Source organism: Artemia franciscana, chromosome 16 (assembly GCF_032884065.1).
Source record: "Artemia franciscana chromosome 16, ASM3288406v1, whole genome shotgun sequence".
Taxonomy (NCBI): Eukaryota; Metazoa; Arthropoda; class Branchiopoda; order Anostraca; family Artemiidae; genus Artemia; species Artemia franciscana.
In genome coordinates this window covers 12,842,610-12,861,259 of record NC_088878.1, presented here as the reverse complement: position 1 = coordinate 12,861,259, position 18,650 = coordinate 12,842,610, and the positions used below count along the sequence as shown (strand labels likewise).

General features: G+C 32.3%; 1 protein-coding gene across 1 annotated transcript in view; it reads right to left on the bottom strand.

Annotated features, from left to right (window-relative positions):
• Positions 1 to 18,650, bottom strand: part of LOC136037092 (organic cation transporter protein-like) — a 59,046-nt gene that overhangs the window by 17,142 nt on the left and 23,254 nt on the right. The window contains exons 6-7 of the mRNA XM_065719542.1: positions 10,404 to 10,572; positions 4,402 to 4,635 (exon numbers count right to left, since the gene is read on the bottom strand). Of these exons, the coding sequence (XP_065575614.1) occupies positions 4,402 to 4,635; positions 10,404 to 10,572 (403 nt within the window). The remainder of the gene's footprint in view (positions 1 to 4,401; positions 4,636 to 10,403; positions 10,573 to 18,650) is intronic.

Here is an 18,650-nt window from a genome sequence, read left to right as displayed (position 1 = left end):
ATATATATGATTCTCCTTGTTTCTTGCCTTCTAACGCCTGATTAATGTGAACTACCTTTCCAGATTTCTACCGGATATCCTTTTTGCTTTAATTATGTTGTTACATAATTCAGTAGTAACCATGCATGTTTCATAGCACATGCCCTCTGGCACTAAAATAACGCGTTCCTTCATCCCATTATAACTTTTATTGACTGAGCTAGGGATACTTCCTGTTTGATTCATGACGCTCACTGTCACACATCTTCTAGCCGCAGATGAATATGAACTTCTTTCCCAGATTTTCCCCCGGTCATTATTTTTGCTTTAGATGCACTGGTACATAATACAGTAACGACCAAGCGTGTTCTGTTAAACATACCCTCCGACGATAAAATAACGGGTTCTTCATTTCATTTTGACTTTGACTATTTTACGAATGTTTCCTATTCAATTGACGCCTTTATTAATTGCCTTTGTTTGCGACTTGCTATACAGGTTATTCACATCGCTTTCGTCTACATTACTTTCGTTTATATCACTGTCGCTTGTCTTCTAAGCGCGTATTCGTTGTGCGTCATTTGTGTCTACTATTCAACGTAATTATTGATGTCAGTTGTCTTCCAACCGCAGATTTTGTTGTGCGGGATTTTCATTCTTGATTCGTTGTGATGACCGTCGTTTCTTGTCTTCCAATCACGGAATTTTCTTAGCTTCATTTTCGTTCACCCTTACCTCAATCATCTTTTCTATGGCTGTTTGAATCCATTCCTCATCTTGTATAATTTCAAATGTCCTTTTATAGATACCAAAAAATGATTTACACATTGACCCTTGGAAAAGAAATAGTTTTTCCAAATTCGTTATCCATCTATATCGTTTTCAGGCCAGATAATATTAAAGTGCACAATTATTAAAAGAGGGGTCTAGACATAGAAAAAAAAAATTATGTTTCGAAGATAAATAATTTATTTTGATTGTTTGTGCGGACTATAATTTTTCTAAACTTCCAGTGCGTGCAAGTTGCAATGGTATATATTCCTTAAATTTTGGTAGACCATGAGAGGAACTATTTTTTTTAGAAACTCTTGCTTTTCAGCAAGATTTAAGTGTGCTGGTAAGTTGCGAGGCTGCCTAAGCCAGGGTTGCAAAGGATTGAGGAAAGGACAGTCCCCCTTAAAAGTTCAGTTTCTTAGAGTGTCGGTTACTATTAAGCCGATTCACTCCTCACTTGCACTTCATCACTGCAAAGTGTTTGAAAAGAATTAAAAGCAAAAACACCTTTTAATTTTTTTCTTCTAAAACGACCTCCTCAACATAGGACGTAATAGCGAGTTTGACAGAAGTGGTAACCCCACTTTTATTTACTGTTGGGCTAATTTTAATTTTGAAATTATTATTAAACTAAAAACTGAATCTGGACTCGTCGATTCAGTAAAAACTGAATCTGGACATCGTAAGGCATGTCTTGGGGGATGTTAGGGGGTTTTAACCTCCCCCTGAAATGTTTAATCGACTTGTAAAAGTGTATAAAATTAAGACATAAAAATTTTGATTCGTTTTTTAAGGTTTTTTCTTTTCCCTTCCCCAAAATGAAAATGCTGGATACATTCTTGTTTACAATAGTCACCGTGTAATGTTTGCGTAAAGTAAAGATTTACCACCAAAGTATAGATTCATAGATCTGTTTTTCTCATGGCTGATCAGTTCAATCTCGGGTCTTTAATTTAAGGTCAGGCTGTCGTAATCAAAAATGCGTTGTAATAATTTTTTTTTTGATTATAGATTTGGCCAAAATCCTCCCCCTGGATCAATTGTTCCAAACGACTCATTTTTGCTTCTTTGCTAGGTCATTAAGATATTTAAGATATACCCACATGTGTTATTTTTCTTATTCTTTCCTGGAATAATTAGAAAATAGGGCACTAGTGACTAAGTGACGAAAAATGTCCTAGTGGAAATTTATAGCAAAAAATGTATCAATATGTCAAAAAACGACTTTCCAAACTTTCTCACAACATGGAAACCCAAAACGCTTCCAGATATTGTTTAGATACTCAGAACAACTAATTACCAAATAACGACCTTAGCACATAAGGCTTAAATAATGACGAATACCACACTGCCTTTCCATACTACAAATACAGAAGAGAGAATAATGAGGACTTTTTTCCCAAGACAGTGAACCAACAAAACCTATTTGAATATTTCGGCCCTGTATCTAAGGACTGTCTTCAAAAAAGAAAATAATAAACAATAACACACTTACAATAAAAGTTCTCGGTTAAAAATCCGTTTTAAAAATAGTTTAGGTATCATTACTTCTTAACGAAAAGTTCAGCCAAGACTGTTTGATAAAAGCCAACTTTTTACAAGATAAAAAGGTTCATTCATTTCACTAACTGTATTTATTAAACATTTGAATAATGTCTTATTCCGATATTTGCCTTCTCTGCAGCTAATCTTGTAGTTCTTTTGGGATTGGACTTGTTTTATTCGTCCCTATTTTTATTTTATTTTGAATTAGATTATTTTCTATAGTTAATTTTGTGTACATAGGATTGAGTGTGTATTCACCCAAGTCTCTATTTAGGGATGTTTCGTCAATTGTTTCGTCAACTAGAACATAATGCTTTGGATTTTCAAAAATATGATTGCTTAAAGCTGAATAGAAAGATATGGAGTTATTTTTAGATTTTAATGCTTTTTTAATACTTTCTTTGTGTTGTTGTAATCTTGTTCCTAAATTTTGGTGGATTTGACCAATGTAATAATTTCCACAGCTACATGGTATTTGATACACCCCTCTTAGACGAGTAACTGGGGTTTTATCCTTACCAGATTTGAGAAGATTTACTATACTTAAATTACTTGTGAATACAACACGTATATATTTTTTTATTTTTGAAAAATGGATTTTTAACCGAGAGCTTTTATTGTAAGTGTGTTATTGTTTATTATTTTCTTTGCTGAAGACGGCCCTTACATATAGAGCCGAAATATTCAAATAGGTTCGGCTCGTTCACTGTCTTGGGAAAAAAGCCCTCATTAATATCTCTTCTGTATTTGCACATATGGCTTATATATTGGGCTTAAGTCAAACTGTCGTATACCCAACTAATTAAATGTATTTTTGATACACATTCAATTAAAATCATTGTTTTACTTTTAATTCAAAAACCATTATATTTTTCTTCATAATTTTGTCTACTGGAGGTAGTTGAGCTGTTCACCAAAGGGGATAGAGGGTTGAAATTTCTTCCCACCCTGTTGGCACCCTTGTGTACATGTCTACAGCAATATCGAAAAAAAGGTTAAATTTGTCTTGGCGGAGTGGATAGCATACTGGACTTGAATTCCTTCGTCCTTGAGGACAGGGGTTCGACTCCTCGTGTGGCTGATTATTTGATTTGGAACAAGCCCTAGATAGGTTCCTGGAAAAATATGGGAAGAGCACAGGAAGAGTCAAATAATTTGCCCCCAACCACGCACTGCACTCTTGGCCGAAGCAGAGAATTAGAAGATCGGCATCTGCGCAACGCAGACTATTGGTCAGCATGCATAAAAATTCATGTTTTTTATTTATATTTATTTGTCGATTTTGTCATCTAATATTAAAATTTAAAGTTTTATATAATTTTCCGGATTTCATCCCCTAATCTATAACATATTTTTGTCACGGTATTTATGTTTAACTAAAAAAAGCCTTAAGGCATCGAAAGGACTTATCTTCGCATTAATGCAAGCCAAGAGACTAACATGAATAGTGCCATACGAATATTGGGATCCCGTCTCCACCCTCTAAAACCTCCTAAAAAGCTTGAATGATATTTATATTTTACAGTAAACGATGTGTATTTTTAAAGATTTTGGTTTTTATTTGTTGAAATATCATCAAAAACAAGAAGGGGGAAAAATCATACGGCACTCTTAACATTCTAGGAATCAAGGCGAGAATTGACAAATTAAGCAGGATTATTTTCCTCGCATATATCTTTTTCAGTCCTACTTTTTTTATGTCACATGTTGAATTTCTTCCACTTACATGTCAAATATTTTCATATTTTCTCGTGCATTCTTTCCACTTTACATTTGTGAGCTTTCTTTGTAAATCATAGATTTAAATTCTCTCCCATCACGGTAAAAAAAATTTGTTGATTGCTCATATCCACTTCTATCCTTTAAATATTAACCAGTTTCTTTTGTTTTCTTTAATTTATTTTACATTCATTGTATTACAAGGGTATTTTGTTTCGAACACCCGAAACATATTTTTTGTTTTACACAATCTTATAAAACTAATGCTGTGTAACAAAACATCCTTTGAGACACCACATCTGAACTGATTAGCACGACTAATTACTAAGAATTGGCCAAGAGCCAGGGAGCAAATTTTTGAATAGGTACGACCATATGTCTTACCAGCTGAAGCAGGCATTGAGAAGTCGCGCTCTTAGTCTAGGTTTCTTTAATAGGTCAAATAGTCCTAAGGTCTCCGCGCTGTCACAACTGGAGAACATGGTTGCCAGTTTCTCCTCCGATACACTAGCGAGTGGAATATCTTGTCCATTCACAGCAACAGCCTTTTGAATTATCTGTTTGGATTCTTGAATTCGTCCACGACTATATAACCATCTAGGTGATTCATCAACAAACCTAGAATGATGAATAGGCAATTCTATAGGAGCTTCTTAACTTCAGGGTGGATTGAAAGACTCTATTCAGGGGGAGGTTCCGAATTTAAACAATTTCTAGGTCATTTTATATGCATCTTTATTATTTATTAGTTTGCAGAGAATAGTCCTGTATCGGTCACGCTGAGCTACGGAAACAAACATGGAAAAAGGTACATCTAAGGGCATATGCTCATCTATGTCCAGACGGTAATTTTTGCGTAGGTGCTAGCTCTAAGTCTGGGACTTAACTGCCGCACTCAAGCCTCCTTTGCATGGTTAAAGTTTCATAAATTGTCGCAAACAAGTGTGATAATTGTAGGGGCAGTGCTGGATTATTACACTCTTTTTTTTTACGATTATTATAAATTCAATTTTTAAATACATTAAAATATATAAAAACTGCTTCTATTTCAAACAATATTTCATTTTTCTAAGGAATAGCTATATATCCTACCCCAATCTCTATAATAATATAAAGCAATGAATACAGCCTTATCATTGAAAATTTTTCTTTAAATGAATTCAGATACCTTCTCTAAAAATTGGATTGGACCTCCACATTTTAAGGCTTCAAAAGAATCTTCACGTACAAAGGAGGGGGGGGGGATAGTGTGTCTGCAGATTCTGCGAATGCTAGTTTTGTTGAGCTATGGTACTACTGCAGGAACTAACATTATACTGTAATGAGTAAAGGACTTATTAGTTTCACAAAATACTATGTACTCGTTTTTATTGGAGGTAAATAAGTTCCGGGTCTCATAACTAAATGTTTATTTTCAAAATACAATCCACCTTGTACTATTCAGTCACTAAAATGTTAATCGACAATTCTCCATACGTTTAAAAAAAAAATATTCAAAACCATGAGTGAAAAGTGGAGATGTTTAGAATCTTTCAAACGTTAGTCACATATTTTGCTAGGAAAATCCCATTGCTATTAGCAGAACATACTAATGCTTACAAGTTTATGCAACACAAGCTAGTGATTCCTGCGAAACTTGTAATTTTGCAACAAACCTGCTGCTGTAACCTACCCCGAGAAGACAAGCCACTTATGTCACTGGATCCATCAGTTTCAGATCTATCTAATAACCAATCCAGAATTGTTGAAAGTTTCAGATCTATCTAATAACCAATCCAGAATTGTTGAAAGTTTCAGATCTATCTAATAACCAATCCAGAATTGTTGAAAGTTTCAGATCTATCTAATCACCAATCCAGAATTGTTGAAAGTTTAAAAAAAGAAAATTTTGCATGTTTTCAATGCATTTTTCAATTTAAGAGTACCAAGCACAAATATTTCAAAAATTTAGTTTGGTGAAAGAATAAAACTGATTCTCAGCTACTGAATAATATCAAAATTGTCAGAGTGCCTTAAAAAAAAGTACTGTAGAAAAATAACAAACAAAAGTTATAGATGGAGTTGAGAAATTTCATCCTAACATAAACACAAATATGCAGTATAATGCATACAAATAGATATATATACAAACATGTATAGGCAAATAGCTACACATATAGACGCATACATAGGGTAGCATCTATCGTAACATAACATCAAACATTTTCAGAAAGAGCCTTAAGGACGAGTAAGATTTAACCTTTACGTGCAAATCATTCTTCTATACCAAGATGTTTCTAGTGAAAAGCCATTTCAAACAGTTCGTGGTAACGAACTGTAGTAAGGAGCGACCCGGCTCAATAGGAAACGAAACTCTAAAAAAACGGAATTTTTACGCTAAAAGATACATCAGAAGAATTGGATTTTCATGCTGATTTTAAATATATAAGTTTCATCAAATTTAGTCTTTGTCATCAAAAGTTACGAGCCTGAGAAAATTTGCCTTATTTTAGAAAATAGGGGGAAACACCCCCTAAAAGTAATAGAATCTTAAAGAAAATCACACCATCGCATTCAGCGTATCAGAGACCCTAAAAGCAAAAATTTCAAGCTCCTATCTACACAAATGTGGAATTTCGCATTTTTTACCAGAAGACAGATCACGTGTGTGTTTTTTTTTTGTTTTTTTTCTTTTCCCCAGGGGTCATTGTATCGACCTAGTGGTCCTAGAATGTCGCAAAAGGGCTCATTCTAACAGAATTGAGAAGTTCGAGTGCCCTTTTAAGTGACCAAAATTACATAAGCTAATTCGTAAGTTACTTATATCTGTTACTAATGAAAACGTTTGTAAAAAACTGAAAGTTCTAGTTGTTTTTTTAAGTAGCCAAAAAATTACAGGGCAACTGGGCCTCCTCCCCAGCTCGTTTTTTATCAAAACTGTTTGATCAAAAATATGAGAAACCCATTTAGCAAAAAAAATATGCAAATTTCTTTAATTTTTCATCTGCGGATAGCCGAAATCAAAACATGCATTAATTCAAAAACGCTCAGAAATTAAATAAACAAAAACAAGTTTTTTTTAACTGAAAGTAAGGAGCGGCAACAAAACCTAAAACGAACAGAAATCACTCCGCATATGAAAGAAGCTGTTCCCTCCTCAATTCCCCGCTCTTTACGCTAAAGTTTTTCACTGTTTCAAAAAGTAGATTTGAGAGAAAGAGTCAAACTTTAGTGCAAAGAGCGGGGCTTTGAGGAGGGAACAGCTTCTTTCATATACGGAGTAATTTCTGTTCGTTTAAGTTTTGATGTCGCTCCTTACTTTCAGTTAAAAAAAACTCGTTTTTTTTTTTGTTTAAGTTTTGTAAGAGTGGAAGTATTGATCTGAGGTTAAAAATTCTCAAATAATATGTCATAAATAATCAAGCTCTGAAATGTCACACTAGTTAGCAGCAACGTTTTTATTAAGTCAATTATATGATTGTCATATCACATAATTATCTTCAGCAAAATCGATTGGAGAATCTCACACTTCTAATTAAATACTTTTAGGATCATTTCTCATTCTCTTTCCCCAAGTTAACATTTATATCTATTATTCTAGCCACAGATATTATGGCTATAACAGAACCTTATAGCCGTTTATTTTTGCTCGTATAATAAATGTGTATAAAATCATTTTTGCCGTCATGTACTAGATAATATGTTGGGAAACATTTTTCTTCCAAGCCATTTTGTATGTTGTTTTTCTTGGTTTCATAGATATTTTTTTTAACTAATAAAAGTTCTGAGTAAATTCTGAGCGAAGTACTTAAAATTTCGGGGCTTTGTTTTTGAGCAATTACTAAAATTGCTAAATTTCATTAAATATAATATAACTACCAAAAAATCTAATTAGATGACACGAAGAAAAAACTATAGCATGTGCTCTTTTGTGAGGACCAGAAAATTTTTTTTTACTTCTCCTCTCAAACAAAAAATTCTAAGTCAACTTACCCCACCCCTTTGAGAAAAAAAAAGAAAATCAACTTGGTCCCTCAGCCGTGAGGCAAAACGGCTCACACTTACCAAACTGTGGATAAAATTCGTCACCTTTTAATAAAACCTACTGACCGTATGATAAATACTCGCTTGTCTTCAGACATAAAAAAACGTTATGTTATTTTTTTAGCATCCGATAACCTACTCAACACAGCTTAGGACACAGTGCGCGGTAGCGATGCTAGCGGCTGGACGCAGGAAACTGGCACTCTGAATATAAAAGTCTATGCATTGCTATGTGAAAATTACGCTCAAAACAAAATTGTGTTCCCACCCATGGTGCTGTAGTACGATCTAGGCGTCGGAGCGCAGGCTTGGAGGAGGTGCCAAGTTCAGAGCTGTATACCAAAAGCTTCTCATGGGCAAGATAGGAGTTTTCATAACTGTATTGGTATCTAAGCTGTGGTACTGAATCTAGTTTCAAAAATACTCCCGAAAATTACTTCAGATACTCGTTCCATAGCTCTAGGATCTGTTTTCAGATGAGTGACCAGCTGAGTGTAATAGAAACCGACCAATCAAACAGTTCATGGTAACAAACTGTAGTAAGTAGAACCCGGCTCAATAGTAACCGAAATTATAAAAATGAAATTTTGATACCAATAGTTACATCAAAATAATTACATTTTAATGCCGGTTTCAAATATATAAGTTTCATCAAGTTTAGTCTTGCCCATCAAAAGTAACGAACCAGAGAATATTTGCCTTATTTCAGAAAATAGGGGGAAACACTCCCTAAAAGTCATCTTAAAGAAAATCACACCATCAGATTCAGTGTATCAGAGAATTCTAATGTAGAAGTTTCAAGGTCCAATACACAAAAATGTGGAATTTTGTATTTCTTGCCAGAAGACAGATCACGGATGCGTGTTTATTTGTTTGTTCTTTTTTTCCCCAGGGATGATCGTATCGACCCATTGATCCTAGAATATCGCGAGACGGCTCGTTCTAACGAAAATTAAAAGTTCTAGTGCCCTCTTAAGCTACCAAAAAAGTGGGAGGGCACCTAGGCCCCCTTCCACGCACATTTTATCCCCAAAGTCACCAAAAACTTGAGATAGCCATTCTGTTCAGCTTAGTCGAAAACCTAATAATTATGTTTTTGTGGATGACTTAATCCCCCACAATTCCTGGGGGAGGGGCTGTAAGTTGCAAACTTTGACCAATGTTTACATATAGTAATGGCTATTATGAAGTGTACAGACGTTTTCAGGGGGGGGGCTTTTTTGCGTTTGGGTGAGTCAGGGGGAGGGGGTTACGTAGGAGGATCTTTGCATGTAGGAATTTATTATGAGGGAAGAAAATTTTCATGAAGGGGGCGCACTATTTTCTAGCATTATTTTAAAAAAAACAGCGAAAAAATAAATATTTTTTTTCCACCTGGAAGTAATAAGTAGCATTCAAACTTAGAACCAACATAAAATATTACGTATATAAGGGGATTCGTCTCCTCCACAATACCTTCTCTTTACGTTAAAGTATTTAAGTAATTTCAATAGTTTATTCTACGGCCTGTGTGATTCAGGGGTCATTCTTAAGGATTTGGGATAAAATTCAAGCTTTAGTGTAAAGAGTGAAATATTGACGAGAGGGCAAACACCCTCACATACGTAAAAAAAATACACAAATATAAAAGTTCGTTAAAAAAGTTAATTCGCAAGTTACGTATATATTTTACTAATAAAAACATTCGTAAAAAACTAAAGTGCTAGTTGTCTAGTTCTAGCTCAAGGTATTACGAACAAAAACGCTCGAACAAAAAATAAAAATATAGTAGTAGTTTCAAGTAACCAAAATTGGAGGGCAACTAGGCCTCCTCCCTCACTCATTTTTACCAGAATCTTCCGATTAAAGCTATGAGAGAGCTACCTAGGAAAAAAAAAGATTAATATGCAAATTTCGTTTTAATTATTATTGTGCAGTGAGCCAAAATCAAAACATGCATTAATTCAAAAACGTTCAGAAATTGAGTAAAAAAGAAGTTTTTATTAACTGCAAGTAAGGAGCGATATTAAAACTTAAAACCAAAAGAACAGTGTCTCGCTCTTTATGCTACAGTTTTTTAATTGTTTTAAAAAGTAGAGTTTTGACAAAGAGTCAAACTTTAGCGTAAAAGGCGGGGCTTAGAGGAGGGAACAGCCCCTTTTATATACGGAATAATTTCTGTTCGTTTTAAGTTTTGATATCGCTCCTTACTTGCAGTTTAAAAAAAAAATTGTTTTTTATTTAATTATATGAAGTAACAATATTCATAGCAGGGATTTTGCAGTCAACACCTTTTCAGTTTTTGCGGAAAAACATAATAGATAAAGAACTTTGGAAGAGATAAAACAACACCCCTAAATAGCTATTATTTCAAAATGTCTTACCACCAATGACCAATGAGGAGTAATCCATGCAATCCATAGACCAGTTGAAGGATGTTCCAGTCTTTGATAGCATAACCCCAGGCAGCAACAGTCATAACACCACTAGCAAAAGCAAATTGAAATCCAAAACCACAGAAGCTCCTATGTCTACTAGAGACCATCTCCATAGCTGGAAATAAATTTGACATAATAGACAGCTCATGGTTTTGCCCTTTATTCCAACTGGCTAATTTAGATACAATTTAAAAAAAAGTTGTTTTTTAACTGAAAGTAAGGAGCAATATTAAAACCCAAAATGAACAGAAATCATTCTGTATATGAAGGATTTACCCCTCCTAAAAACCTTGTTCTTTATGCTAAAGCTGTTAGCACCTTCATATACAGAATAATTTATCTATTTTTTTAGTTTTTATGCTGGTCCTTAGTTTTAGTTTAAAAAAAAGACTTGCTTTTGATTTAATTCCAGATCGTTTTGGAAATAATACTGGTAAATCTGGCTCATCTTCAATGAAATACACCCCCTACTCCACGGGAAACTCCTCCATGGAAATTTCATCGAATGTAAAGTGTACCCACCTCCCGTCATATTCCCTTTAGACAGTTCCATCCTCGCTGAACCCCCCCCCCTGTAAAATTTCTTGCGAATGCTTCAGCCTGAAAAGTTCTCCTTAGTATGCTTTTATTTGAAAAAAAACTTTAATTTTCAATTAGTTTCTTAATCACTCTAGATGTGCCCCCTTATGTTCATAAGTTTCATTCAATTTTTTTTTGTTATTATGTATTTTTTATTTGTCACAATAAGATATCCGTCTGACAGGCCTCTTTTTTTCTTTATTTTTGTGACAAAAAAATAACGTTTTGGATGTTCTTATTCATAGATTTGAAATTTTTTGTTTAATATTTTGAATGAAGAAATACTAGTGGGCTCTACAAAAACAAATGCACAAAGGCTTTAGAAAAATAAAGCGTTATTAGGAGTAGTCACAAAAAGCCCCCGGCTTTGAAGGGTTACACCTGCGGATGCAGGGGTAAGCCCTATCTATGTAATTAGCCCACATATAGCTGCAGCTTCCTAGGTAAGTTTTAATAGAACGTAATAATATTAAAGCTTGTAGCAATCAGGATCACACAATAACAATCAAAGTAATTGATTGAAATGCCCAAAGTGATGTGCATGCGTCGGTCTCCTCCCCCCTAATCCGTCTCCATTTTTGCTACGTATTTTCAATTGATACCCTTGTTAGGTTTCGTGCCATTTCCAAGTCGTTTGATGGCTCATGACACTGTTAATTACAAGTTTGTTGCGATTATTAAAATTTGAAATTCAGGCAATTTAACAAGTGACTTTTCTAATCATTCTATTCTTTACCTTTGTGGGATTTGGAATCACTCTTACAGCAAATACTTGACTTTTTATGTTCTCAACCCAGTATCCATCTTTTTGATGTAAATGAGTTGAAAATAAATAACATTATAATTAGTGCCAGGTAATAGTACCTTAATATTTTACAAATAATGTTTTTCTTTCTATTCACCTAACTGACAATTAAGGATTTCCGAGGTTTTTGAGCACAAACTTGAGGCCTCATTTGAGATACTGAAACTAGAATCATGATTTAAAACTACTAGAAATTTAAGTAGCCTACTCCCATGCGTGTGCTATTAATAAACATTAACTGCAGTTGTTAGTAAAACGTATGAACCAAAATTAACAATATTATGGTTATGAATACCATTTACTGAAGTCTAATATTACAACTAAAAAGCTAATCGAATTACGAATGCTCCAACTGATCAATTAACTAACGTTAGCTGCGATTACTAATGAAAACTATTAGCCAAAATTAATGTAATTACTTTAAACAGAACCTATATAATTAAATAAGATCAAAAAAGGAAGACTTATTCCCATAAAAAAGAAAGGACAGACCAAAATGAAATTTAAAATAAAGCCAAGCCTAAATTGTAGACTCTCATAAATAAGGATAGTATTACCACCCTTGAACCTCCTCTTTAAACAATAGTATCATCGCTTTCTCCTAAAAATTTACTCATTTCGTTATGCCGTGCTTCTTTTTTCATCATAACAGAAAAATTATCCTCAGGAATTCTTTCAGCTTCCCTGAATTCGTTTTATTGATACCAGCATATTTGCAACCATAAAAATGGTTTTACAACCGTTTATATTTCAAAAGATTAGGAGAAATTTGATATTCAACAAACAATTTTTAAAGTAGCTAAAAAGTTTTACTGAGAACTTAGCCTAAAACGACAAGAAACGTGGCTGATAAATAAGCCAAAGAAAAACCTAAAAATATAGTCATCTAAACAGCTTAAGAAGGTATAGTTTTCCTTTGAAGGTGTGGTAGTTTTTGAGAATCAACAGATTGTTAATGTTTGAACTTTTACACACACACACACAAAAAAAAAACACTTTCTTATTCAAATTAATTAGTCTTGCTTATTTATTTTCATGGTTCAACATGGCAACACTGTGGAAAAGGTGGCATAACGAATAAAAGCAAAACCTTATAAAATCGTAGCTTTCATGTATGCATAGACCTAAGATGGCTCCCAGGGGTAAAAAGGTTTTTATTTTGATACCTTTTGTACTATAAATGCATAAAAAACCAATTAAGTAAATTAATCTTTACTTTAAAACATTTTTTGCTTTTAAGTAAAGCAAAAATGAGACAAAACTTTCAGTGCGTCTGTTCCATTATTTTTGAAAAGCTTTCCCATGATAATTCATTTTATTTTATAGTTTAAAGGGACGTTACACTTATCATGTTTTTCATCCTTATAGGCCCATTTTCTTCAAAAATGCAGCCCCAACAACTGACTAAACAAAATTTCAGTTTAATTATTCTTAAAAATGCAGCCCCGACAACTGACTAAACAAAGATTTAATTTAGCTATTCTATTTAGTCATCAGTAGAGTTCATATAGCACTCTAGCTTTTTGATGGGGTTATAGATGACAGCACCGCCCTTTTTCGTGGTATTTTTTTTAATCTGAATCTCTAGTTGCTACTAGGTTGCTAGCTGTTTCGATCCGACATTATCTTTAAGAGTTATTTGTTACTGTTTTTCTCAGCATTGAACGTGATCGTCTCTTACTAGGTTGCTAGCTACTGCTGCAAACCAAATCATACACATCGCGTTCTCCTACAAATTTATTTTTTCATTATAACCGAAAAAATTGTTCTCGGGAATTCTTTCAGCTTCCTGGAATTCGTTTTATTGATACCAGCATATTTGTGACCATAAAAATGGTTTTACAGCCGTTTATATGTCAAAAGATTAGGATTAGGAGAAATCAGATATTCAACAAACAAATTTTAATGTAGTTAACAGTTTTAATGAGCACTTAGCCTAAAACGACAATAAATGTGGCTGAAAAATCAGCCAGAGAAAAGGCTAAGAATATAGCCACCTAAACAGCTTAAGAAGGTATAGTTTTCGTTTGAACGTGTGGTAGTTTTTGAGAATCAACATATTATCAATGTTTGAACTTTTATACACACAAAAAAAAACACTTTCTTATTTAAATTAATTAGTCTTGCTTATTTAGTTTCATGGTTCAATATAGCAACACTGTGAAAAAGGTGGCATAACAAATAAAAGTAAAACTTTATTAAACCGTGGCTTTCAGGTTTGCATAGACCTAAGATAACTGCAAGGGGCAAAAAGGTTTTTATTTTGATATTTTTTCAAACAAATACAAAGTAGAGACAATAGGGAAAATCTTTTCAAGACAGTGGAATTCAGTTCTGTGGATATTTCGGCCCTATGTCCAAGGGCCGTCTTCAGCACAATACAAGAACAAGAGAGAAACTATATATATATATATATATATATATATATATATATATATATATATATATATATATATATATATATATATATATATATATATACACCTAGTTGGTGGGGGCGCTTCGCGCCCCCCCAAGCCCCCCCGCGCGCGTAAGTCGTTACGCGCCATATTAGTTACGCGCCATTGTAGTTGTGTCCCTATGTCCCACCTGTGAATATAGATATATATATATATATATATATATATATATATATATATATATATATATATATATATATATATATATATATATATATATATATATATGTTTTTAACTACGTAAAACTTGCGAATATACAGCATTCTTTGCTGTCCCATTGTCTGTGCATATAAATAGATTGTCAGGTTTACCGACTCTTGAACATGCAACATATAATGGTCCATGGGAAAACAATCCGTATTCAGATCTATACCTCATGATTCTAATGATTGCCCTTGAGCTTTGTTGATGGTGATTGCTAATCGACCATTCCCTGAGTCGCCATCGTCATTTATATATCCCCCTGTGCACCCCGGCGTCCCCTTTGTAGTTATGTCCCTGTGTCCCGGTCGTCATTTATATTCCCTGTGTCCCGGTCGTCATTTGTGTCCCGGTCCCGGTCGTCATTTGTGTCCCGGTGTTCCAGTCTGTGATTTCTCTTTGAGTGTCCCGGGCGTCATTTATATTCCTTGTGTCCCGGTGTCCCGGTCGTCATTTATATCCCCCTGTGCCCCCCGGCGTCCCCATTGTAGTTGTGTCCCTGTGTCCCGGTCGTCATTTACCTTTTTTAGTTTTTTTTCTTCTTTTGTATTAGTGTGAAATAATTCAGACGTCATATGCGGACAAACACGCAACGACATATGCGGACAGACAGACATAACCCATAAACAACTTATTTTTATATATATTTATTCATATTTTTTTAGTTTTCTTTTTCTCTTTTATTTTTCAGTTTTTTCCTTTTTTTTAGTTTTTTTCTTTTTTAGTTTTTAGTTTTTTTTAGTTTTTTACCTTTTTTAGTTTTTTTTAGTTTTTTTAGTTTTTTAGCTTTTTTAGTTTTTTTATTAGTTTTTATTTTTTTTTGTAGTTTTTGCCTTTTTTTATTTTTTTCAGTTTTTTTTTAGTTATTAGATTTTTACCTTTTTTTAGTTTTTTTTAGTTTTTTAGCTTTTTTAGTTTTTTTTTCTTTTTAGTTTTTTTTGTAGTTTTTACCTTTTTTAGTTTTTTTCTTCTTTATTAATATTTTTTTAGTTTTCTTTTTCTCTTATTTTTCAGTTTTTTCCTTTTTTTTAGTTTTTTCTTTTTTAGTTTTTAGTTTTTTTTTGTTTTTTACCTTTTTTTAGTTTTTTTAGTTTTTTTTAGTTTTTTAGCTTTTTTAGTTTTTTATTAGTTTTTAGTTTTTTTTTTAGTTTTTGCCTTTTTTTAGTTTTTTCAGTTTTTTTTAGTTTTTAGTTTTTTACCTTTTTTTAGTTTTTTTTAGTTTTTTAGCTTTTTTAGTTTTTTTTCTTTTTAGTTTTTTTTGTAGTTTTTACCTTTTTTAGTTTTTTTTCTTCTTTTGTATTAGTGTGAAATAATTCAGACGTCATATGCGGACAAACACGACGTCACTCGACAGACTTTTTTTAGTTTTTTTCTTTTTTAGTTTTTTTTAGTTTTTTACCTTTTTTTAGTTTTTTTTTAGTTTTTTTAGTTTTTTAGCTTTTTTAGTTTTTTTATTAGTTTTTATTTTTTTTGTAGTTTTTGCGTTTTTTTATTTTTTTCAGTTTTTTTTTAGTTATTAGATTTTTACCTTTTTTTAGTTTTTTTTAGTTTTTTAGCTTTTTTAGTTTTTTTTTCTTTTTAGTTTTTTTTGTAGTTTTTACCTTTTTTAGTTTTTTTCTTCTTTTGTATTAGTGTGAAATAATTCAGACGTCATATGCGGACAAACATGACGTCACCTGATCCACAGATCCACAGATCCACACACAGACAACTTATTTTTATATATATAGATATATAAATGAGCTTACATCAAATTGTGAGAATTAAAACTAAATAATTAAAAAAACTTTTAAAAACTTTTTTAAAAAACAGGCCTAGCATCCTTACTTCAACGAAGTTCAACCAGGACTGGCGAAAAGAATGAAATGAGAATATAAACTCATTCAAACTAAAGAGAACAAAGTGATTAGATGCAATTTCTTAGAGCCAACCTTGCTTGTTTAGCAGCCTGTCTCAAAGGCCTTTTCGTAGTTGGTTCAGTACTATTATAAGTCGGTTTAGTAAAATATTTTGTTAGACCATTTCTAATTAAATTTGAGTATAAAGAATTAGTGAGTATTCCCCTAAGTCCCTGTTCAAACAAATATTATTATTTATTTTGATATTAATTTCGATTGATTCTCGAACCCTCTGTTTTATCTCCAAATCATTACTGATGAGTGAAATGTTTTCAAAAAGTATCGTGCGGGACGGATTATTAAAAATATGCCAACCTAAAGCAGAATCAAAGGAGTTGCTAAAACAATTTGAAATTAAGGCCTTGTCTATGTCATTCTTATGCTGTTGTAACCATTTTTCTAGACTCTGATGGGTCCTGCCGACATAGTAATTTCCACAATCACAGGGTATTTGATAGACCCCTCTTTGGCGAGTAACTGGGGTCTTATCTTTACCGGAATTTAATAAATTGATGATTTTAAAATTATTAGTAAAAACTGCGTACAGATTATTTTTTGTGCAAATATTTTTTAATTTTGTTGTGATCTTTGAGATATACGGAAGATAGACAATATTTGAGGGCTTATCAGTAGCTTCACATTGTGAAGTATCTTCTTCGATTTTACAAGAATGTCTTTTTATTCTACGGTTAATTATTTTATTGACAAAAGGAATGGGGTATCCATTACCAAAAAGAATATCTCTGATAAAGTTTATTTCTGCATTTATATAAGAATCGGAACAAATATTCAGGGCACGATCAATGAGGGAAGTTACAACTGCTCTTTTAAGTTGTGGGGGGTGATTTGAATTAAAGTGACGATATCTATTGTTTTGTGTTGGCTTTCGATAGATAGTAAAATCCAGTTTATCAGCATTACGAATAATTAACACATCTAAAAACGGTAGTTTATTTTCAATTTAAACTTCTAGGGTGAACTGCAAATTTCGGTCATAAGTGTTAAGATGATCTAAGAAGCCCCGAAGTTCAGCTTCCCCATAATTACAAAGTGAAATTACGTCATCCATATAACGACCCTAATAGACATGTTTAAAAAAAATAAGAATTCAATGCCCAATTCTCAAGATTCTTGACACAAATATTTGCTAGTAGCCCGAATAAAGGTGCCCCCATGGGTAACCCATTTTTTTGTTGATAAAAAGAATCACGAAATTGAAAATAAATAGAGAACTTATTACAAATTTTAGCCAGAATCATTAAAACTTCACAATCAATTCCTGTCGCTGAAGCCTCGATTAAGTGGTAATTTTCTTCTATTTTATTTTTTAATAATTAATCAGAAATAGTCACACCTGTATTTGTATACATGGAAACAATGTCAAAACTACTAACTATTGTGTTTTCTGAAATACTTGTGTTGCTAAGTTTTTTAACCAAATCTGCCGAATTACGAATATAGGAATTTTGAGAATACAATAAAGGTTTGAAAGCTGTGGAAAGCCATTTTCCAATATTGGCGTATTTTGACCTATCGTACACGCTACGATAGGTCTTAAGGGAATACCCTGTTTATGTATTTTTGGTAAGCGGTAGAGTTTAGGACAGAAACTACCACGGGGAAAAAATTTATTGTATAGTTGTAGGGTGATTTTACCATTTTGTTTTAGCTGCTTTAATTCATTTATAATATTACTAGCGAACTGATCAATAGGATCATGAGTTATTGTTTTACATGTAATTGTGTCATTTAAATGCGAAAGAATTTTTTTGTCATTGTCTGTCGTATTCATGACAAGTGAACTGTTTTGTCTGCTTTAGTTATTATGATAGAAGGATCTTTTCGGAGATTAGATAGTATTATTATGTCATTAAAAAAAAAAGTTTTAAAAAGTGTATATATATATTATATATATATATATATATATATATATATATATATATATATATATATATATATATATATATATATTATATTTATATATATCTATATATATACATTTATATATATATATATATATATATATATATATATATATATATATATATATATATATATATATATATATATATATATATATGTATATATATATATATATATATATATATATATATATATATATATATATATATATATATATATATATATATATATATATATATATATATATATATATATATATATATATATATATAGTTTCTCTCTTGTTCTTGTATTATTCTGAACACAGCCCTTGGACATAGGGCCGAA